Source organism: Eubalaena glacialis, chromosome 15, assembly GCF_028564815.1.
Source record: "Eubalaena glacialis isolate mEubGla1 chromosome 15, mEubGla1.1.hap2.+ XY, whole genome shotgun sequence".
In the NCBI taxonomy this organism is placed as follows: Eukaryota; Metazoa; Chordata; class Mammalia; order Artiodactyla; family Balaenidae; genus Eubalaena; species Eubalaena glacialis.
This window is the reverse complement of record NC_083730.1, coordinates 74,609,084-74,632,330: the sequence shown is the minus strand read 5'-3', so window position 1 is coordinate 74,632,330 and position 23,247 is coordinate 74,609,084. Positions and strand designations below refer to the sequence as shown.

The 23,247-nt window shown below is 46.4% G+C and overlaps 2 protein-coding genes across 3 annotated transcripts in view; one reads left to right on the top strand and one right to left on the bottom strand.

Moving 5' to 3' along the window:
- Positions 1–2,637: 2,637 nt before the first annotated feature.
- ISCU (iron-sulfur cluster assembly enzyme) lies at positions 2,638–9,141 on the bottom strand. Its single transcript, XM_061169141.1, has 5 exons — positions 8,960–9,141; positions 7,294–7,407; positions 6,294–6,404; positions 4,662–4,740; positions 2,638–3,146 (listed from the first exon to the last, which is right to left on the bottom strand). The coding sequence occupies exons 1-5, from the start codon at positions 9,071–9,073 to the stop codon at positions 3,061–3,063; spliced, it is 504 nt and encodes a 167-aa protein (XP_061025124.1). The 5' UTR covers positions 9,074–9,141; the 3' UTR covers positions 2,638–3,060.
- A 1,390-nt stretch (positions 9,142–10,531) lies between these two features.
- Positions 10,532–23,247, top strand: part of SART3 (spliceosome associated factor 3, U4/U6 recycling protein) — a 32,506-nt gene continuing 19,790 nt past the window's right edge. For both annotated transcript variants that reach the window (XM_061169656.1, XM_061169657.1), the window contains exons 1-4: positions 10,532–10,858; positions 18,930–19,056; positions 20,512–20,616; positions 22,354–22,538. In XM_061169656.1, coding sequence (XP_061025639.1) covers positions 10,547–10,858; positions 18,930–19,056; positions 20,512–20,616; positions 22,354–22,538 — 729 coding nt within the window. In that variant the 5' untranslated portion in view covers positions 10,532–10,546. The remainder of the gene's footprint in view (positions 10,859–18,929; positions 19,057–20,511; positions 20,617–22,353; positions 22,539–23,247) is intronic.

Here is a 23,247-nt window from a genome sequence, read left to right as displayed (position 1 = left end):
GGAGATTGCCTCTGAGGAGGGAGATTGGGGAATTAGTAGGGGTGGCAAGGAAACTTATATATCATTCTGTTCCCTTTCAGGCTGTTTGAATTTTTGAAAATAGTATATTACCTGTTTAAAATTGAAAAAAAATTATTAAAAAAAAAAAAGAGTGTCTGAGTAATGATATAGAAAGATAAGAGAAGAGCAAAGTACAAAACCCATCCATGATATTTACGGGCTCAGGGAAGGACAAGAAACTGTAGGAACAGAGAGGGCATCTAATTCAGCCTGGGGGAATCAGGGGAGACTTCCCGGGGGAGGTGGGATCTGAGATGAGGCTCCTAGGCTGAGTGGAGGTTAAGGGAAGATGCCTGGTGAGGGCATTCCGGGCGGGGGGTGCAGCATAGGGCCTGAAGGGAAGGTTCAGTGTGGCTGGAGCTAAGTGATCGATGTGGTAGGAGGTTTGGAATTTGTCGGAAGGGCAACGGGCAGCCATGGACAGGTTTCAAGAAGAGGAGGGGCAGGGTCAGAGTGGGGAATGGATCCCAGCAGTGAGGCTGGAGGCAGGGAGGCCAGTGCGGAGGCTAGGAGAGAGACGATGGAGGCCCAGACTAAGGCAGATGCGTGGGGTGGGAGGGGCAGAGAGGGAGGTTGGAGATGGGAAGTGACACCTTCTCACAGGGCCGTGAGTCCCCACGGAAATCATTTCGGCAAACTGCTTTGCAGAGTGCAGAGCACTTCACAGTGGTTCTCACTCAGGGCTGCACCCTGGAAACTCCTGGGGAGCTTTGAAAAAATGCCAGTGCCCAGGCCCCACCCACACAGCATCAGATTTAATCAGGCGTTGGGGTTAAATTGGGCTCCTGGATGACTGAGGCGCGGCCAGGGCCGCGGCGCATGGAGGTGAGTTGGCCAAATGAATGGATCAGGGCTCACTCTGTGTGGGCGTTCACCTTCCTGCCGATGCTCAAGGCACAGGTGAGCCTCGGATGGTGTCGAGTTCTGCCAGAAGGAAATGAGGCAGAAGCATGGCCTTTGGGGTCACCCAGCCCAAGCCCAACCTCGTGGCTTGGCAGTAGCTGACCTCCTGAGCCAGTTTCCTTGTTTGAAATAATGCCCACCCCAGGGGGCCATCCTGAGAATGGACGGGATTACAAATGTTACGAGTCTGGCTCAGAGCACGGGTGTGTGAGCCTGCTGTAAGTTACACGGCGGGTCCCCCGTGGAAGAGTTTATGTGGAGGTGCTGAGATCCATAGGATGCCAAGATCTCTAGACCTGAGCTCACCCAAGGAAGGGGACACGGTGCCCTCGCGTGGTTGAAACTAGCTGTGTTCTTAATGGAATTTCAAACAAAATATTCATTTCTTTTAGCTGCACGACCACATATTTTGAGGTTTGGGCTATTCTGGTAATATTGCTGTGGCTGTTTACGAGCAGCTTCTGATGTGTAGAATTTAGCCTCAGCTCTCAGAGGATGTAACCGGGACAAAAATGTCTCATTTAAAAAAGTCACAAAGAACAGCGGTGGGGAATTGCAGGGCGGCCACATATAATAAAGAGACAAGCGCAGCCTTAGAGGGATGGTGAATTAAACAGTAGAACACGCCACATGGGACAATGTGACATGGTTCCACCCAGCAGCTCTAATTTGAGATTCTGATGAAGGCCCTGCTCTGTGGCCTTCCCCGCAGGTTGCGGGGGCAGGGGAAGGGGCCTTTGAAGTTCAGTGTCCTTCCCCAGAACCCAGAGGAGTTTTTTGTTTTTTGCTTTTTTTTTCAAACAAAGGAGGTATATTTAAGAGAAGAGGCAGCCAGCCTATGCCTGAACATCGGGAAAAACAAAAGCATCTTACTTTTGAAGTTGGAGATTTGAGAGTCTTAGCTGGCATTTTGAGATGTTTCACTAGAAAATTGGGCCTCCTTTAGTGGGGCTTTTAGCTGGTGCGTGACTGTGGGCGCCTCAGCATGGCACCCCCTGCCTGTCCCCCCTGGGGCCAGATGGGGCAGGAGGAACAGTGATTAGAACAGCTATTATTTGTCCCTGAGCCAGGGAGGTATGTTTTTAAACTTGAGGTCACTGTACACGTAGGCAGTTCACAGTGAACTATTTAAGTATCACAGCTGTGCAGGTGTGGACAAAAGAAGGTTCTTCCCGATGGCTTGGCTCAACCCGCCTCCACACAGAACCACCCAGGAGGTTCTCAAGAGTCGGGTATTGGAACTACTTGACCAGACCTACAGCAGAACCCTGGGCCTAGGAATCTACATCTAAAACTCATCCCTCAGGCCTCTTTGTGGATTTGGTCCACAGCTTTAGGGTAGCGTCCAAGCCAGCGTTGCTCAGATTTCAGGATTTCACAAACCAGTGAAATTACAAACAGAATCTTCTGGACTGACTTTGAGTTGTCAGCCTGTTATTTTGTAAAGAATGAAAAGTGATGGCCATCTCCTTTCATCTTCCCCCTTGTTTCAGAAAACATTACTGACATCTGGCTTTGTTAAAATCTCCGTGCGTGGTCTTTACTGCCCAGTTTGCTGGGAAAGGTGCACGAGTCATCACTGTCCAGCATCTGTGAACAAACCCCAAGGGGCTGACGGCAGCCCTGTGACGTGAGTGAGGGACCCAAGAGACAAGGCTTACCAGAGACAAGCACTGCCTTATATTCCTTTATTTATTATATATATGCAAATCTGTTTTATGTACAATATTTGGTCCCACCAAATAATCTTACCAAGGCATTCTACTGGAAATCTTCCCCAAAATAGATTCAGGTAAAATTAGATATTTGTGCACTTCACGACTACCCAAACCTACTGATTTCAGTTTGGGGGCCATATGCATAATTCGAAATAGACATACACTAGGTTAAGGCGATGAAAGTGAGCTGCAGGAAACCACAGGATTCAGAACAACTAGACTGTGTATTTTGCTTGCATTAGAGTCACAACGTGAACAGCAAATGTTGTGCGGATCTCATAGTGCTTTTATTGTAGTGCGAGGGCTTCTGAACACCTACATGACTGCGCGGCGGGGGGGCAAGCAGCCCACGTGACCTGCGGGAAGCTTCGCTGGGAGCTCATTTCTTTTCCACCTCTCCTTTCTTGGGTTCTTGTTTCAGTTTGTAATCAGCCAGGGCGGCCTTGATGGCATCTTCGGCCAGCACTGCAAGTGAGAGAACGAAAGAGAGCCTAAGTTTCTAGAATCTGCAGGAACAGTCTTAGGAAGAGAATCTTTAAGAGCTGAGGTAGCGGTGCTGGGACAGGCTTAACAGTCACCTCTCCAGGGTGCTGGGCGAGGAGCAGGCCTGCAGGCCGATGGCTGTTTCCTGAGCCGGGTCCCTCCTGCGGGGTGGCTCTGGGGACAGACTGTGCGGCAAATACCCGAGATTCTAGGTTAGTTCCTTAGCCTCTTGGACGATCATGTTTTCTTGCTGGGATAGGGTGAGGGCTTTATACATAAAGTGTCTGATGCACAGGAGGGACACAACAAATGTTAGTTCTCAGCTGCTCTCAGGGAAGTCAGGATAAATGTGGTGGACGCTGGTGACGCTGGCTGGCATAACTTAGGTCGTGCCAGTTTGTGGCTGGGATGGCATTTGCCGGCACTCTCTAGTGATCCCAAGTGTGGAAACTTTTATTTTGGAGTCGATATTAAAAGGGAGGCTTTGGGGAAAATAAACATTGAGAGAGCTGGAATGACAGCAGAGAGCGTTGGCTAAAGGTTTCAGTACCCAAGAAGGCCTAATGAAAAGGCGGGGGGGTTCCTCTGAAACCATGTGAAAATGTTTACAGGCTATGGCCTTTATTCACGGGTATTTGAAATTCCAGGGCAAGTGGAAAGAACTCGGCTCTCAGCAGACCTCCATCCCTGCCGCGGCACTCACTTCTTCTCTTGTGAGTCCTACCCTGGCAGGAGGCCTGGCCCTCTGCTGATTTTTAACTAATTTGGTCAGTAAATCTCCATCAATAAGTTTAGGCTACTGTTTCCCATAACCTCCTTCCCCTAGAAGGTTGAGATTTGAAAAGCTTTAGACTGAACTGGAAAGCCAAGTATAAGCCTTAAGGCATCTGGACTTTCTCTTAGGGAGAGTGAAGAGGGGGATATTGCACAACTGGGCTTAGTCATTTCATATACACAGATGCAGACCCCGACAGTGAGGGCACCTGGAAAGGAAGTGAGGAAACGCTCAACAAACAGGATTATGGTGAAGCGGCATTTTCTCCTTTACTGGTCCCAACTTCACCACAGCCGGGTGAACAGCACAGATTCTGGAATCAAAGACTGGGGTTTAGACTCTGGCCCTCCCACTGAGGAGCTGTGTGACTGGGGGGCTTTAACCTGAGCCCTCGTTTCATCCTCTGTGAGGGGGAGAGGTAATGATGCCTCTGGGGACTGGAGGACGTTCCTGAGGGTTAGAAGTGAGGCCACAACGTGCTCGGCACGATGCTCGCCCACACCACCCCTGTAGGACTGCCCTGGAGACCGCAGTGAGGCCCGGGGCTCTAACCCTCTGGAGATCGTGAAAACGGACTCCATGAGCTCTAACCCTCGGAGGTTGTGAAGGTGGACTCCACGGCCCAAAAGGACTCGCCGTTCCCCTGTCACAAATCAAGTGGGTGCCATTACAAAACTGCCCTAAGTGTCCGAGCCCGTCGGCATCCTGGAGGGGACACTTACTGGAGCAGTGCAGTTTCACAGGCGGGAGGCACAGCTCCTTGGCGATGTCCGTGTTTTTGATGGTCAAGGCTTCCTCCACCTGAGAGGCACATGGGACAGACCGGAAGTTTTAGTGATCTCTGTCTGGTGGGACAGAAAATAAAAAGGGCCAAAGAGGCCCCCACGACAGGGTGGCGGGGGACGATTTCCATTTAATAACCCCAGACAGAGGACTCCCACTTCCATGTGCAGGCTGCAGCTGGGCTCCTCAAGTACGAAGCATACGCACCTGCATTGCTCAGCTGGGGTGAGCCAGGCCCGCAGAGATGCTGCCACGAGCCAGGAGCGGACCCCGGGAGGAGCCTCTGAGGGGTCTGCTTGAGGCCAGCAACTTGAGCCTTTTTTTAAAAGGCAGTGATTTTCTACGCTGGTTTTGTGACTCTCAACTTCTCTGGTGCCTTACACTAAATGTTCAGAATAAATCCCATCAACTCTAAGTGCTAGATGGTGTCAGGGAGGCGGGAGGGGTGGCACCCAGGCTGGCAGCACCTGGGCCAGTGGCACAGACAGCTCCTGGAAGGAGAGCTCTTGGGGCTCATCCCCTGCCCCAAGGAGAACCTTTCTCCTCTAGGCGGACTAAAAAGGATGCCTGGGGTTTGTCGAGAGCCCAGGGGCATAACAGGAGGCAGGCCTCTGTGGAACGGAGCCCCGCTGCCTTAAGGAAAGCGATTTCCCCCCCTGCCCCCCAATCTCCCAAGTCCACTAACTCCACTGAATTATGCTTCAACTTCTGTTCCTGGAAACTCAGATGGGAGTCTCTTAGGGTCAGAGAAAGGCCCTCTCCCCACTTTCTGATCACATTCACGGGGCCAGGCCCTGGGAGCACAGGTGCCCTGTCTCCTCATTTCCTCTTTCCCTGAGGATAGTTCTGGACAAATCACTTCACAGCCACCTCCGGCCAGAACAGGTTAGGTCTCTGCTTCCCCGGCCCTGAGGAGCTTGCCGGCCAGGAGGCCCTGAGCCACAGGGAGCCGGCGGCACGCGGCCTGGCACACGCCTCTGTGACTCAGCTCCCAGAACTTGGGCCCTTGGGGCTGCAAAGATGAGCACCTGCAGTTTGGCTTTTCTGAGAGGTTTTAATGACGACAGGATTTTAGAAAGGCTAGTTTGTTATTTCATGAATCCTTGTAAGCCACCAGCAATCCCTCCTGAAACAGGATGGGAGGAAACAAACAAAACAAACCACAATAGAACCACCCCCTGAGCAGACTTAGACTTCTAAGAAATGATAACAGCAGTGACCTTGGAGAAAGCCAAAGATTTCTTTTCACTTCTATTGTGTTAGAGGGGGAAGTGAGGATCTTTTTTCGATTTAGTTAAAAACAAAACACCACCAAAACCCCCAAACAAATAAAAATGATCAACAACAAAAAACCCCAAACTAAAAAACACTTAAAATTATCCGTAATTCCCAACGTGGAGAAGAATTTAATAAAAACCTCGGTAAGCAAAATTAAAAAGAAAATTCTTAGCATATTTAGAAAAAAAAATCATAGGTTTTTGGTTTGTTTGTTTACACTCACTAGACCCTTCCCTTAACTGAGAGCCAGGTTTGTGGAGAATGTGACTTAATTCTAGTTTGCAGGAACCTACCGTCTTCCCCTTTACCCATTCGGTGGCTAGCGAGCTGGAGGCAATCGCAGAACCACAGCCAAATGTTTTAAACCTGGCGTCCACGATCTTCCCCTTTTCATCCACTTGAATCTAGAAAAGAGGCAGGAGTTAGCAGAGGTTCTGGTGCGCCCCATAGAACCTGGCGCTCATGGAGGCCCACGGGGCGCTCCCTGAGAGCTTTGATCCTGCTTTCCACACTTAAAAGTTTGGGCACTAATTACTGAGTTTCCTCTATTCCAAAGAGCTCAGTGATGAGAAGATAAAAGCAGGAACAACTATACAGAATTATACAGGCCTAGCTAGTAAAGATCAACCAAAAAATATGCCTCCTGCCGCCCCCAACCCTAGCCTGATTTTTGGCTATGAGGTTCTCCTCCCAGCTGCTGGGTCAATGTGCGTCTTTAAACACTGGGAGAGTCTGCAATAAAGGTCTCTGGATAATACTTTTTCCTTTGGCGCCAGACTGCATGTAGTAGTTCCCTCCTGCCTTGTTTCTGTTTTCCAAGATAGGCATGAAGCTGTCTGGCGAGCTGCCCACCACGGTGACGAAGGAGATGTGGAGAAAGCTATGGTTCACCCAGAGTGCCAGGCACTACCTGCACGTCGTCTCTGACGTGCGGGAGGTTTGATTTACTGCGTTTCCTGTCTCTTTGGGGATTGCTAACTGAACAGTTGTGGTTTTCCTTTGATTGGTAAAATTCACAAAAGATTTCACTTAGCTAAGTTGGAATTTAGGCTGGTACAGTGAGCACAAAGGTGAGATCTGTTCACTATGTCAGAAAGGGTCAGCGTAGTTTACCAGTGTGACTAGCATTCAGCCCCTGCTTGAGTCGTTTGTAACACTGACTTGTCCCATCTCACAGGAATCGAGATGGGGACCAGATGCAATGCTGTACACGTAAATGCTCTGTCAACTACGGAGCACTGTACAAGGAAAGGGATCACCGTTACCACCAGTAAAGATGGGAACCAGGGGTACCTGTAATTTCATGACATCACCACACGCCGGAGCTCCCACCAGTCCGGTTCCAACATTTTTAGATGTCTTATCAAGGGACCCCACGTTTCGGGGATTTTCATAATGATCAACAACCTGAAACGAGAGGGTGAACAGAAATCACAGTCACTCTTTTTTGCTGTTGGTCTCCCCGACTTTGATGGCAAGGTCCTTGAAGTCAGCAAGCTGAACCTGGCAGGCCATCACTAAATACCAAATTTCACCTGGGAAGGAATTCAGAGATTCCAGATAGTGGCGAAAAATGAGCAAAATCATATCTTAATTCCGCAGGGTTTTGAACCACAAATAATTACTTGACCTTTAACCACCCAAGTCACCAGAGTTGGGCTCAAACAGCATTTTTGTAATTTCCAAAGAAAATCCATTCTCAAAGGATAATGATTATTATTCGAAAATCCTAAAAATAAGTATGGTCCAGAAATGGAAGGGTTTCCCAGAAGCCTCAAGGAGACTGTTACAGGAGGAACAAGGCTATGGAATACGTCCCTTTGTGTGCGAAAATAAATAATAAATATTTCATTACTGTATTTCAGGGCCCTGAAATCTCTCTGGTGCAGCAGCGCACCCTGGTGGCGGAAAGGCTCGTGTCAACAACACACAACCCTGGGTCGGGGAGTTAAGTCCGTGGGGAAATGCGCGGAAGCCAGAACAGAATAAACATCTATTCAAACTGGCACACGGAAGTCTTTAAAAACCTTGAGGTTTGTTTACCAGTTAGCAGTAAGTATCCCGATCTTTCCAGTCCCCTCCCCCCGCTCCACCCCAGCTATCCAACCACGGATTTTGACTCCAAGCCCAAGGACCTACAAGATAATGTCCAATCTGGACTTTCTGCCCCGGGTTGATTCACCGCATTCTTTAGTCAAACCGGTTCCCGAGTGAGCGAGTCTCATGTTTAGGGACTTTACACTCCCGGAAGGTAAGGGCTGCAAACTATGCACCTGTCTCTACTCGCAGCTCACCACCACTCCAAACAGAAACAAAACAAAAAATAAAAACGTTATGACTGTTCGTTACATGTCCATCTCCACTCGGAGGCTCTGAGCTCCTGCAACAATAAAATCACCCTAAGTGGCCTCCTTGTGCCAGGCACCCTGCCGAGGACTCCGCAGGCATGGTCTCGAGTACGGGGGGCTGCTAAGACCCCATTTGACAAGTGGGGAAACAGGCTCAGCGCACGGCACTGACTTGCTCAAGGTCACCTGGCCAGGGCGGTGGCCTTGGCTGAAGCTGGACCCCGCGCCGCTGTGTGTCGGGCTGGCAAGTCACTGCAGGACCCTGCTTCCTGGGCTGTTGGGGGTTTAAAGGCTGGATGCACGAGATCGCGGCCAGAGGCCGGGCCCACGGGCAGTGGCGACTAGATGAGCGGAAGCTGTCATTTTTATTTCAGGCGCGGTTAGTGCCCCTGCGCAGGGAGGGAAAGTTAGTCCAGGCGGATTCGCGCGAGGGGCGGCGCCTCCGTTGGGGTCGGGGGCGGCCCGTACCTTGGGTCGCAGTGGGGCCTCACGGGCCCCGCAGTTCCCGGGCCCCGCAGAGGCCTTCCTGGGCCGGGCCTCCGCTAGGACGCCCGCACTCTCGGTTGTCCTCGCACTCCCGCCCGCTCCCGCCCGCTCCCGCCCGCTCCTACCTTCTTGTGATAGAGCCGAGCCGGAGCTGAGAGCTCCCGGACCGGCAGACGCGGGGCCCGGAGCAGCAGTGCCGAAGCCGCCCGCCTCAGACGGCCTGCTCCAGCCGCCGCCATCTTACGGGCTTGCGCCTGCGCAGGCCGAGTGCGAGACCGAGGCGGGGGGCGCGTGCGCGAGTCGGCTCCTAGCTTGGAGCGCGCTCCCTCTAACGTCCTGGCGACTTCGCGCCTGAGCCCTCCCGCTCCGTGCACGTGTACGCGCTTTGGTCCCGCCTTGACCACGCCCGTCCGGGGAGGGCGGGGCGCGGAGCCCGGGCGGGACGCAGAGCCCAAAGGTCTGGAGTCGCATGAGGCTTTGTCCTCCGTGATGGGTTCTGGATCTGAGGGGCTTCAGGCTGGAGTTCGGGACCCAAGTTTGCGTTCACAAAGTCCACCGCCGGAATGCGCAGAGGATCAACCAGTCCACCTTTCTTAGCCCTGTTTTGCAGCTTAGGAAGTTGCGGATCAGAGCGGTGTAGTAGCTTGTCCTAGGTTGCCCGGAGAGTTAGACTCATTCAGACTTGAACAATCCTGAGTTGGAATCCCGTTTGTGCTCCTAACTGGCTGTGTGATCCTAGGTGAATGACAGCGTCTTTCTAAACCTCGATCTTCTCTTTTGTACTAATTCAAGGACAATTCTTTCATCCATTGAGCAAATATGTGTTGAGTATCTACTTTTTGTCGGGGTGCTTTGGGAATACAACGGAAAGAAAAACATATAATTTCTGACATAATTAAGCTTGCTAATGAGGGAGAAAGGCAATAAATAGACACACCAAGGCTTTCCTACCTCAAAAGTGGAAAGCTTAGCTAAACGAATACTTCGCCCTGATTTTAAAAAGTGTGTATGTTTATGTCTCTATTTCTCTCTCTGTAAAAAAGCAAACTGTCACAATTTATATGACAAGGCATGGCAATGAAGAGATTCTAAGTAAATGTTTACTAATGTAGTTTATTAATATTGGTTTGCAGAATATGATCCTATAAAACCAGAAAACGCACATATGTATTTAACTGCTAGGCACGAGGCATTACATAAAGGGGAGGAATCTCTTTGGGAAATGAGTTTTTCTCATAAATGGTGCAATCGATCCTTCCCCGAGGACTTGGACTTTTCTCTGCATTGAGGCTCAGTTACTAGGGAGACTGAACCACGCGCCAGGTCAGAATAGGCGGTAAGTAAGGCATTAATTCCAAGAATCATTTTGACCTTCTCAAGATGGCGCCAAACCCTTACTGTCAATCAGCACGCTCACTCCATGACTTCCTCTATGGCTTCCACTTCCTGTCTAAGGACCCAACTTCTGTCCGAAGTTGTGGCGGAACACATGCCCTGTTAGTGAGTTCTTTTTCCTCCGACGAGAACTATTAAAAGTATATAAAATAACATGAGTTCCGTGTATTACGAGGTTTCGCCGTCATCCGTGGCTCACAGTTTCTCTCTAGGTGGCAGGAGAGCAGGATTTTGATCAGGCGCACGCCGCGGGCAGCTTCTACTTCAGTGGGTCTTCGGCGGCAGAGTGAGGACCCGGGAGTCACTGGAAGCGCAAGATGGCGACGGCGGCCGCAGCATCGGCTTCGGAAGCGGAGGCTGAGCCCAAGGCCGGGCCCAAGGCCGAGGGCGAGGAGGTTGAAGCTAAGGAGGCTAGGACGAGGAGGAAGGTGTTATCGCGGGCCGTGGCCACCTCGACGTACAAGACGGTGGGGCCGGAGTGGGACCAGCAGGAGGAAGGCGTGAGTGAGAGCGATGGAGATGAGGAATACGCCATGGCTTCCTCGGCCGAGAGCTCCCCGGGGGAGTACGAATGGGAGTACGACGAAGAAGAGAAGAACCAGCTGGAGATCGAGCGGCTGGAGGAGCAGGTGGGCGCGGGGGTGGGCGGCGGGTTCCTTCCCTCAGGTTCCCAGGCCCCGGCCCGCCTGCCTTGTCCTCGGCGGTAATAAAGCCGCCAAGGCCGCCAAAGCGCAATTCATCAGCGCGTCTCCCGTCCTTCGAGCGCTTACTGCTCGCCAGGTGCTTTGCAACCGTTATCCCATTGAACCTTCGCCAGAACCCGCTGAAGGAAGTAGTATATTTCCCGTTTTATGGGAGGAAACAGGCTCTTGGTGGAGGAAATTCTCTTGCTCAAGATTACACTTCCTGTAAATGGCGAGACAGCTTTTGCCGAGACAGGCTTTGAACTTTGAATCGACTCCAGCCAGAACTCCCGCTCTTAGCCACACCGTTCAGCTGTGCACGAGAGATAAATTTTTATTTCTAAAAGAGAGTTATTTGCCTGTAGGAATGACGACGATGATGAACTATGGCGTGGTCGGGAAAATATTGACCGTGACGGTGATAATAGAAATGGAAAGGGAGAGATTTCAGCATCTGGAGCCTAAGGCCCCAGTTCTGGCTCTTCCACCCTTGCGTGCGCTTGGGCGAATTTCTTAATCTCTCTCAGCCTTGGTTTCCTCATTTGTAAATTGGGAGAAACGATTTCCGCACATAGGTTTGTCATAATGGTAATTAAAGCCCGGGGCCTGGCACTAGTAGCTACGTGATTTCTAATCTGTAACCTTATGAGATACAGGTGGTGGTATCTCTTGTGTAATCTAGGATTCCAGCAGGAAGTAGGTGGCACATTCAAATTAGGAAAGTTTGAGAAAAGGTCAGTAAAGGGACTACTGTGTCTAGGGCAGGGAAATCAGGAGTGAAGGTTCGGTACCCCAGGGCTAGTAGTAGCAGGACCTTTAGGTGTCCACCTTTAGGCCTGAAGAGGTGATGGGAGGGTCTGGTTTTCCAAATAGTTGTGTGGAGAGAACACCTGAGAGGAGGTGAGACGTTCGTTCCAGGGGTGCGGCCCCAGTTTCCCATCAGGGATTGGGGTGGGGAAGAAGTACCCTGACCTACCACTCTGCCCCTCTCCAAACAGTCTGCTGGTGCCATCTGCTGGGCAAACCCTGCTGGAAGCAAGACAGCCAGACCTCATCAGTGTGGTCCACACAGTGGGTCACAGGACGGGGAGGAGAGAGGGTGGAGTGGATTTGGAGGGGCAAACAGATGGAGCACATTTTCATTTTACAGATGAGGAAACTGAGGCACAGAAGGAATGATGAAATGATTTGCTTAGACTCACTCGTAAGGGGTTTTGAACTTTTCAAGGTTGTCTGTAGACTGAATGCCACACTGGCTATGAAATTACTTAGTGATGTGAGGTTGTTAGCCTGGGTTTCTCACTTAACTTTGCTGGGTGTGACATTCCTTATAACGTCCTGTGTCGAGGTGATGTTTTGTTAAATTGTGAAACAGTTATATTATCTCTTGCTATACCTGTCCCACTTGTCATCCTATCTGAACCAGCTGGGGGTAGGCAGGTGGTTACCATTTCTGCTTTTTATAAATAAGCGTGCCAAAGTCTATTCAGTTTTCTATTCATTCAGCAGTGTAATACGAGATGCTAGGCTGACTGTGTCCCTGTCCTGGTGGAAATCTGTTCTTCTGGCCTTGGGCCTTTCAATGAGCCATTAGCTTACTCGGTAGGGGAAAGAGGATTACCATTTTAGGGGAAGGGGAGGCTTGGAAGCAGAGCGATTAAGTCCTTGATGAGGGTACCCAGCTTACTAGAGAGGAGGATGGGTCAGGGCAGAGGCCACCGGCCTACTGGTGTTGTGCAGTTGCCAGTCCTGCCTCAGGCCACCGAAGGTGACCACACAGGATGGGATCTGGCAGGTGATGGTGAATTGAAGAGCCTCTGGCTTTATCCTCTTTTCCAGGGGGTCTAGAAATGGACTTTTCCAATTTTTCCAAAACTCCCTCCCACCTCCTCCTAATCCCACAGCCTCTAGTTCCTGCTGTAACGACTCTCCTGGTGGAGCATGATGGTCAGTAACTTCCAGAGAGGCCTGTGAAACCCTCGGCCTTGTCGTATTTGCAAATTCCAGTTCTCGCCCTGAGTGTGTTTATGAAAGCTCGCAGTTAGTAGTATCTGTCCGTGTAACGAAAGCGGAGATTTCCCACCATTTGTGTTTGTGGCCTGAAACTGAAAGTGGCACCTCATGGTGTCTTACAGGTCATGTCAGCGCTCTGAGCTGCTGTCCCAATTGGGAAAGGGAGGGTTGTAGTAGTGCCTCCCTCACAGGGCTGTTGTGGAGCTTAAGTGACAAGAGGTGTGTAAAGCTCCAGGCACAGTTTGACACACAGTAGATGCAGTGATGGGACCTGCTCCCTTCTCCTTCCCCCCCTTCCTGTGATTGCAGCTAAGTGTCCTCTCCACCAGGCCTCTCTGTCACCTCTCCGCCCCCAGTCCAGGGCCAGGTTGTGCTGTTAGGGAGTTAGGAAATCAGTTCGCAGAGCACTTGCACGTTGGCCAAGCCTACTCTTTCTTTAAAGCATCCTTTGTCGTTAACAGTGTTCTGAGACCAGACTAGACCGGCACATGTGCTCATTTGTCAGTGCTGGTTGAACACTCTGGAAGGTCTCTTAAATGCATGTCAGTGTGCATTTAATGTACATGCTCTCAGAGCACCTCTCCATATATAGTATCTTCATTATTTGGGCCTAAAAATCAGAAATTTAGATCAAAAACCATCCTAGAGACAGTTCCTTTACTTCAGTGAGTTTTGTACGTTTCTCTTCTGACCTCCCTCTGGTGTTCACGGGAGGGCCGCTTGCATAGACATTACTCAGGCTGGCTAGGCAGGACTTGCCCACCCCCCTTCATGCTCAGAAAACACATTCAGACCCAGGTGAGTTGCGAGTGATGGGGAGAACTGCGCCTGCTCCTTCATGAGGAAAGTACATCTTTCACGATCTTCAGCTCTTTCACTATTGTTACTTGCGTGACACACTTGACAGCCAATTTGGAGACATCAGTGCATCATGGCAGTCCACTTGAGATGCAGAGGTGTACGCCAGTGCCTTCCGGTACAGACGGGGAAACAGAACCCGTGGATGTTAGAACACTTCTGTCCTGACCTCGTCCTGTCCTTTTTCAGCCTATCACATAATCACGGGGTGGGTTCAGCCTGTCAAGTTTTATAAGTCATGAGCAGGAGAACATTGCTAAAAGATTTTTTTAAAAATTATAGGTCATGGGCTTACCTGGTATTGATTCTTCTTTATTATCTATTTGTGTGTAATTTGATACATACAATGCAGTTCACATCTGTAAATTGTAAAGGATGGTAATGAGATGAGCACCCTTGCTCTAAGAGTGGGGACTTCATCAGTACTGCTGCCCATCCCTACAGCTTCTTCCCGGTTCCAGTGCCCTGCCTTGACCCCATCCCCTCCTCAAACCCAGGTAACTGCTTTTTTGAATCTTGAGTGCTTCCTTCTCTTTTAAAACATGTATAGTTTTATCCTCTAAGTATGCATTCCTAAGCATATATTGTCCACTTTTGTTTGTTTTTGAGCTTTTAAAAAAGTGTATCATGCAATGTGTAATCATCCGGGACTGCTTTCCACTCAGCAGTGTGTTTTTAAGATTCAGCCGTGTTCTTGCAGTTGCAGGTTATCCATTTTGACTGCTGTGTGTTCAGTACACCAGGGTGTGAGTAGCCCACAGCTTATTGGTTGTTCTGGCATTTGAATTGCTTACAGTTTTTTTTTTCCCCTATTACAAACAAGCTACAAGGAACATTGTTACTATTAAACTGTGCCAGTCTCAAACCCTGTAAGAGTTTCTTTAAGTCAGTATTTTTCAAACTGGGGCCATGGTCATGGGTCATGAATTCATTTTAGTGGATACACCCAGTGCCCCTCTGTGATGTACTTTCTGGTTGCGTGGGTCTGTTTCTGGGCACTTTCTAGTGTTCTGTTCGTCAGTTTGTCCCGTGTCAATTCCGTGGTCTGACTGATTACTGCTGAGACTTGCTACCTGCTGAGACAGATCCTCCTGTGTGCAGTTTAATGCAATAACTAGGGTCTAGATTACTAAGAGTACATTGTCAAATGGCAGTGTTAGTCGAATGAATTATAGGTCATCTGTCATCTCTGGAGAGGGAAATATTTATTGCTGAAATGTGGCAGACGTTGGAAGAGTAGATACTAGTCTAGTCTTGGTGTATAGACTTAATGTAACCCCATACCCCAACTTGTTTGAAAGCTTTTTTTTTTTTAACATTTATTTATTTATTTATTTATTTATTTATTTATTTATTCATTCATTTATTTATTTATTTATTTATTTATGGCTCTGTTGGGCTTTCGTTGCTGCACGCAGGCTTTCTCTAGTTGTGACAAGAGGGGGCTACTCTTCCTTGCGGTGCGCGGGCTTCTCATTGTGGTGGCTTCTCTTGTTGCAGAGCACGGGCTCCAGGGGCGTGGGCTTCAGTAGTTGTGGCTCATCGGCTCTAGAGCGCAGGCTCGGTAGTTGTGGTGCACGGGCTTAGTTGCTCCACAGCATGTGGGATCTTCCCGGACCGTGTCCCCTGCATTGGCAGGCGGATTCTTAACCACTGCGCCACCAGGGAAGTCCCTGAAAGCTTTTTTAAAAAAATTAAACTTTTCATTTTGAGCTAATTGTAGGTTTCTCTCCAGTTGCAGGAAATAATACAGAGAGATCCTGTGTACCCTTTACTCAGTTTCCCCCACTGGTGACCTTCTGTAAAACTATAGTACAGTCTCACAACCCATGTATTGACATTGACAAAGTCAGCACACAAATCGGCTCTGTCACCTCAGGATCCCTCCTGCTGCCCTGATAGAGCCACAGTTCCTGACCTCTAGCACCCACTAATCTGATCTCCATTTCTACATTTTTATCATTTCAATAATGTTATGTAAATGGGATCATATAGTATGTAACCTTTGGGGATGACCTTTTTTCACTCAGCATAATTCCTTCAAGATTCATCTGAGTTGTGTGTTTATTTGTTCCTTGTTATGGCTGAGTAGTATTCCGTGACGTGGGTGTTCCATGGTTCGTTTACCCATCCACCCATTGAAGGACCTCTGGGTTCTTTCCAGATTTAGCTGTTAGGAATACAGCTGTTATGCACATTCCTGTTCAGATGTTTGTGTGAACATAGGTTTTATTTCTCTGGAAAAACGCCCAAGGGTGCAGTTGCTGGGTGATATGGTACTTGTGTGTTGAATTCTATAGGAAACTGCCAAAAACAGTTTCCTGAATTGCTATACCCATTTTATATTCTCATCAGCAATGTATGAGTGATCCAGTTTTTTTGCATCTTCTCTGGCATTTGTTGGTGTCACTGTTCTTCCTTTTGGCCGTTCTGATAGGTGTGTAAGGATAGCTCATTATGGTGTTAGTTGATATTTCCCTGACCGTTACTCATGTGCACTCACTTGCCATCTGTGTCCTCTGGATATATTGGGTTGGCCAAAAAGTTCATTTGAGTTTTTCTGTAACATCTTATGGAAAAACCCAAGAGACCTTTTTGGCCAACCCAGTACATGTTGGTTCATGTCTTTTGCCTACTTTTTATTTTATTTGGATTGTTTGTTTTTTACTGTTGAGTTTGGAGTTATATCTTTTAGATATTAGTCCTTTGTCAGATATGTGGTTTGTAAATTTTTTTTTCCAGTCTGTAGCTCGTCTTTGCATCCTCTTAACAGTCTTTTACAGAGCAAAAAGTTTTAATTTTGATAAAGTCCTAATTTTCTGAGTGTTTTTATCGTGAATCATTGTTGGATTTTGTCAAATGCATTTTCTGTATCAATTGATACCATGATTTTTGTTCCTTAGCTTGATATATAGTGGACTACAGTGATTGCTTTTCAAAGATTGAGCTAGCCTTGCATACCTGGAATAACTCCCACTTAGTCATGGTGTATAATTCTTTTTGTACATTGAATTTAGTTCTGTAAGTTTTCCTGTCCACCCTATGCTAGCTGCAGTCCACTTATTTTTATTTGCTGTGTTTGCATTTTCATTCAGTTCTGTGTATTTTCAATTTTGAGATTTCCTCTTTGACCCATAGATTATTTAGAAGCGTATTGCTTAATTTTCAAGCGTTTAGAGATATTCCTACAGTAATTGATCGTTGTTATTGGAAAACATACTCTGTATGATTTAAGTTTTTAAAAATTTGTTGAGGTTTGTTTTATGGCCCAGGATATGGTCTCAGTGAATGTTCCTTGGGCACTTGAGAAAAATGTGTTATTCTGTTATTGTTGGGTAGAGTGTTCTATATATAGCAGTTAGATCATGTTGGTTAATGGTGTTGTTGAGTTCTTTTTATATTCTTGCTGATTATCTGTTTGGTAATTCTTTTAGTTGCTGAAGTGGGGGATGTTGAAATCCCCAATATAATTGTGGTTGTGTCTGTTTCTTCTTTTAGCTCTATCAGTTTTTGCTTCATCTATTTTGAGGTTCTGTTGTTTGGTGCATGCACTTTTAGGATTGTTTTGTCTTCCAGGTGGGCTGATCCTTTTGTCATTATGTAATGTCCCATTTTATCTCTGACAATTTTCTTTGCTCTAAAGTCTACTTTATGTGATATTAGTATAGTCACTTCTGCTTCTTTTTGTTTAATGTTTGCATGCTATATCTTTCCCCATCCTTTTACTTTGAACCTACCTACATCCTTGAATTTGAAGTGAGCTTCTTGTAATCAGCATAGAGATGAGTTGTGTTTTTATCCACTCTGCCATTCTCTGTCTTTTAATTAGTATGTTTAGATCATATACTTTGAAGGTAATTATTGATATGTTAGGTCTAAAGCCTGACATTTTATCATTTTCTGTTTGTTTCCTGTGTTGCTTGTTCTCCTGTTTCTCTTTTCTTGCCTTTGTATGGGTTATTTGAACATTCTTTAGGATTCCAGCTTGATTTATTTATAGTGATTTTTAGAGTATTGCTTTATATAGTTTCTCAGTGGTTGCTTTGGGTATTTCAGTATATTTGACTTACATGGTATCTATGTTTTACCCCTGAGTGAAGTGTGGAAATCTTCCCATTTAGGTCCCTTTACCATTCCTCCTTTGAAATGTCATTGTTTTGGGTATCAGATAGCCTTAAAATTTTTATTTCCGTTATCATATAATTTAGAAGATTCATGAAGAGAAGGATCATCTATTGTATTTACCCATATTTCTGCTCTTTCTTCCTTCCTGATGCTCCAAGATTTCTCTTATCATTTGCTTTCTGTTTGAAGAAATTCCTTTAGCTATTCTTTAAGAGTAAGTCTGCTAGTGACAAGTTCTTTTAGTTTTCCTTTGTCTCAGATGTACGATAGCTTTGGAAGCAATTATCTTAATTTATTAACTTTTAACTTGAAATATAAAGATAAACCTTTTTGTACCTATCACTCAGCTTCATCAGTTTGTTGCCATTCTTGTTTCTCGCGATAGGGATTTTCATTTGTTTGTTTGTTTAGTAAAAGAAAAGAGCTCTTACTGATGTACCTGGCACGTGCTACAGCGTGATACTAAATTACCTTTCAGTGGGATAACAAGGATAGGAGGGAGGCTCAAGAGGGAGCAGACAGGAGGACATGTGTATGCATATGGCTGATTCACTTTGGTACAACAGAAACTAACACAGTTTTGTGAAGCAATTATACTCCAATAAAGCTCTATTAAAAAAAAAAAACCTCACAAGAACCTTACGAGCTAGAACCTAGTGGTGTATCCCATTTTACAGATGAGGGAATGGAGGCTTAGAAAAGTTAATAACTTGCCTCAGGTCATACTTTGTGTTTATTTGCTTCATTAGAATGTTTTCTGTATTTCAGAGAGAACCCATGTGTGTTCTGACAGGAATTGTAACATATTTGAGAGAGTGTTAAGTTTATTATAAAAAGCTCTTTCTTGTGGATGTTTCTCCCTCTTCCTGAGGGTAAATGTTGCCTTGCTCTTTTCGTGGCTCTCCCACATTGCACATATTTTGCGCTTGTGGCAGACATGTGTCGTCACCAATGGTGAAAAAAGCTGAGTTATTTTGATGATGGCATTCTAAATTTCAACTTCTGTTCCTTTGTCTTCTAGCTGTCTATCAACGTCTATGACTACAACTGCCACGTGGACCTGATCCGGCTGCTTCGGTTGGAAGGGGAGCTTACCAAAGTGAGGATGGCCCGCCAGAAGATGAGTGAGATCTTTCCTTTGACCGAAGGTAAGGCTTCCACAGTTGGGCTGCTTTTATAAACACAGAGAATTGAAGAGTGTCCTTTTTTTTCAGTGCTGAAAGTGGGACATGCTCCTTATAGAAAATTTGGAGCATATAAGTATAGTGGAAAGAAGAAAACCCATCAGCTAAAGTCAGCAATTTTTAGTTTATCCTCTTCTAGTTTTTGCTAAACATAGTTGTGGTCGTGCAATACTGACTCATGTTTTGAATCCTAATTTCTTTATCCTAACTTTATGATAAAATATTTCTATGTAATTAAACGTTTCCCCCGTTCCCTTTCTGTTTCCTGTTCTAGTATTTGTGTATTTAATCCATTCTCAGAAACAGATAACTGTAAATGTATTATAACTAAACTTTCATAAATAATTTTTAATTTAAATGTTTTGTACCTTATTTGTTCCACAATAGTTGGGCATTTAGGTTATTTCTGCTTATTTGAAGCATAATTACACCAAGCATCTTTGTACTTAAATCTCCGTGAATATATGTAATTGATCTTTTAGGGACAAGTCGGCAAACACAGGTCCTAGATCCAGTTCTGTCCCCTTCTCCCTCCCACAAAGCATAACTGCAGAGCGTAGAAGCTGAAATCAGATTGCCTGGCTATATGTCTTTCTAGCTGTGTGACCTTAAACAAATTATATAAACATTCTAAGACTCAGTTTTGGAATTCCCTGGTGGCGCAGTGGTTAGGAGTCCGCCTGCCAGTGCAGGGGATGCAGGTTTGAGCCCTGGTCCAGGAGGATCCCACATGCCACAGAGCAGCTAAGCCCGTGCGCCAGAGCTGCTGAGCCGGCGCTCTAGAGCCTGCGAGCCACAACTACTGAGCCCATGCGCCACAGCTACTGAAGCCTGCGTGCCTAGAGCCTGTGCTCCGCAACGGGAGAGGCCACCGCAGTGAGGGGCCCGCTCGCCACTACCAGGGAGGGCCTGCGCTCAGCAACAAAGACCCAACGCAGCCAAAAATAATTAAATGAATAAACAAATTTATTAAGACTCAGTTTTCCCAGCAGTAAAATGGGGATAACAGTAGTTTCTGCCTTGTAGTACATTGATTGGAAGTGGCATTCTGTGCACAACACTTAACACATGCTTGGCATGTTGTAAACGCTTAGATAGATGCCATTGTTATTAATGTCCCTGTCACCTACCTCATAGGTTTTTGACAAAGATTGAATGAGAAAATATATCAGTGCTTTGCAAACTATAAAATGCCCAGCCACTCTAGGGATATTATGACTTTAGTGATTGATCTTCTTTGGAAGCGTAAGCCTTCTATGTGCTTGGTGCAGGTTTTAAGAATTGACTTTCTGTGAACTGGGCCAGGTTGTATAAGGTGGATGAAACGTTCTCGTGCTGATGCCTCACGGTGCAGTCCCTGCTTTCAGCCCGCCCTTTGGTTCGGGGGGCGGTAACGCAGGGGACCCTGGTGTCTTACAGAGCTCTGGCTGGAGTGGCTGCATGACGAGATCAGCATGGCCCTGGACGGCCTGGACAGAGAGCACGTGTACGACCTCTTCGAGAAAGCGGTGAAGGATTACATCTGTAAGTTCCCCGCGGGCTCTTCCGAGCATGTCAGGTGGGCTCATCTAGCATCACTCTCTGCCGCCGTGGATTGTACTGTGAGGTGTTGCTACCCAGGAAAGAGCATTCGTCCAGCGATTGGAAAGATTGGAGTTCATTTATTATTATCATTGTCTGTGGTTTTCAATTGAGGCTTTAGGTTTTAAAATACAAGTAGAAGAAATATTTGAAGGAAGGAGGTGAATATACTCACCCCCACCATTTATCTGGCAGGGAGAACTTACCTGGTATTTCCAGATGACTAAAGGTTACCTTTTACACATTGATTGGATTTTTAGAAGCTTTGGACAGAAGGCTTTTTTTTTTTTCCAGTAGTAAAAAAACTTAAACTTTTAATTTTGACATTTTTATAGATTTATAGGAAATTGCAAAGATAGTACAGAGAAGTCCTATGTACTTGCTTGATCCAGTTTCCCCCAATATCTTATGACTATAGTACAAACTCAACACCGGGAAATGGACCTTGGTACAATGTGTGTGTATATAGTTCTGTGATATTTTATCCCACCACTGCATCGAGATGCAGAATCTTCCATTACCACAGAGATCCCTTGTCTGCTGCTCTTGACATTTTACCAGTGAAAGTGAAGTGTGGACACCTTCCCTCCCTTAAAATCCCATTTGGTGGTATAAGTCTCTAAATATTTTCTCGACATACATCGAGGACTATATCAGACAATGCTATGGACAGAGTGTTCTTAAAAGTTATTTTAAAAATTCCCCATTTTTAATTAAATATCCTTTTTTCCTATCTGAGTTTCCTCACTCCCTCTGTGGGCATTTCCCCTAGTGAGAAGCATAGACCCTCTGTAAACTAGACTAACCCTCACTAAGGGCTTCAGCTCCAAGAGCTAGTTCATTTCCATTTTCATTTTGCAGCCCATATGGCAGCTCTGTACTGGTGAGCAAAAACAGAGTAGCTCACAAACTTTAGCTAAGTTCTTGGAAATGACTTATTTCATTGAAAAAGCAAGCCTAAGGAAAACATACAGTAATTCTCTTGTTGGCTTTATCTTTTTAGTATTTTTATTTTACAAGGTTAGTGTATCAGCATCAAAAATTATTTTCAGATCTCTGAAAAGTGACTTGATAGGCACAATATGTACAGTAAGAATCGATGCATTCATAAAGAGTTTAATTCATTGGTCTTAATGCTGCAGGAGTGAGAATATAGAAAGTTTAAAAAGTGAAAGAAACAAGGCAACCAGGTCTTTTTTGTTGTTGTGTTTTAGAGATTTAAAGTCTCTAGTAACAGGATTGGTGCTTTTAATTTTGTTTTTCACTTTGATCAGAAGGCTTAAAAATGAATCAAGATTTAAAAGTTGAAAAATTCTAGGCTTTGCAGTCTTTTGAAAAGTCACTCAGATTTGTAACTATTTTCATTGAAATCTTTACTGGATTTCTTCAATTTTAACAAATGAGCTCTATAATCAGTCGTATTACATATTACCACTTGGCATGTACTGTTTATGGAGTCAGATCTCAATGGTTAACCTAGTAGGGCCATTAAGATAGACTTTCTTTTCGGGCTGCAGTGTTGGTACAGGGAACCTGGGATACTTGTTGGTGATGCTCTTCCCTTTCTCCATGAATGAGTACTTTTTTGGTGGGCTCATTTCTTCTGTTGTTCATCAGAACAAAAGTTTTGATGTTTGGGCATTTCATATCCTGAACTAATAGAACACTTCTCATTTTTAGGTCCTAACATTTGGCTAGAGTACGGCCAGTACTCAGTCGGCGGGATTGGTCAGAAAGGCGGCCTTGAGAAAGTCCGCTCTGTGTTCGAAAGGGCCCTCTCGTCCGTCGGGTTACACATGACCAAGGGACTCGCCATCTGGGAGGCTTATCGGGAGTTCGAAAGTGCCATCGTGGAAGCTGCCCGGGTGAGTGACCAGTGCTTGCCTTGGCCACCCAGGGCTGTCCTCGTAAGTGGTCTTGGAGGAACATAGTTAACAAAACGGTCTTCACCCGTCACTTAGTGGGTGGGCAGTAAAGTAAATAAAATCACCAGTCTTTGTGGAGTAGCAAGAATGTCTTCTTTGACTGAAAAACAGATGACCCTACAATTTTTTCCTGATATTTAAACATACTACTGTTTTAGTTACTGGTTTCAGGTGAGAGTACAAGGATAACGAAGTCATTCCAAAAAAAGATTTTATATGTGTGTGTGTGTATACATATATATGTGTACATATATATGTATATATATATATCGTGTCCCATAGTAACTGTGAGAGATTTGATCCCATTATAATTGCGTTTTTTAGACTAGACTATGATTTATAGAATTTTACAGTCCCCTCCCTAGTGTCTCTTTTCCACTCTGTGTGTGACCACAAAGTTGTTGTTGGTACACCGTGGAGCCCTCTCCTTAAGTTAGATCACTGTGGTTAAAGTAGCCCAGTCCCGTCTTGATTGTGTCCCTGTTGAGAAATGTGCGGTGGTGCTCTCCCCCTACCCGGACTAAGGCGTTGGGGCTGAGCCTCTGGCCGACACGTGCGGCTGTCTCCAGTGTCAGTCGTGACCCTGCGTGGAGTCCGCTCCCACGCTCCCCTCGGTGTTCATGCACTTTCCGGCCACTGTACTTGTACT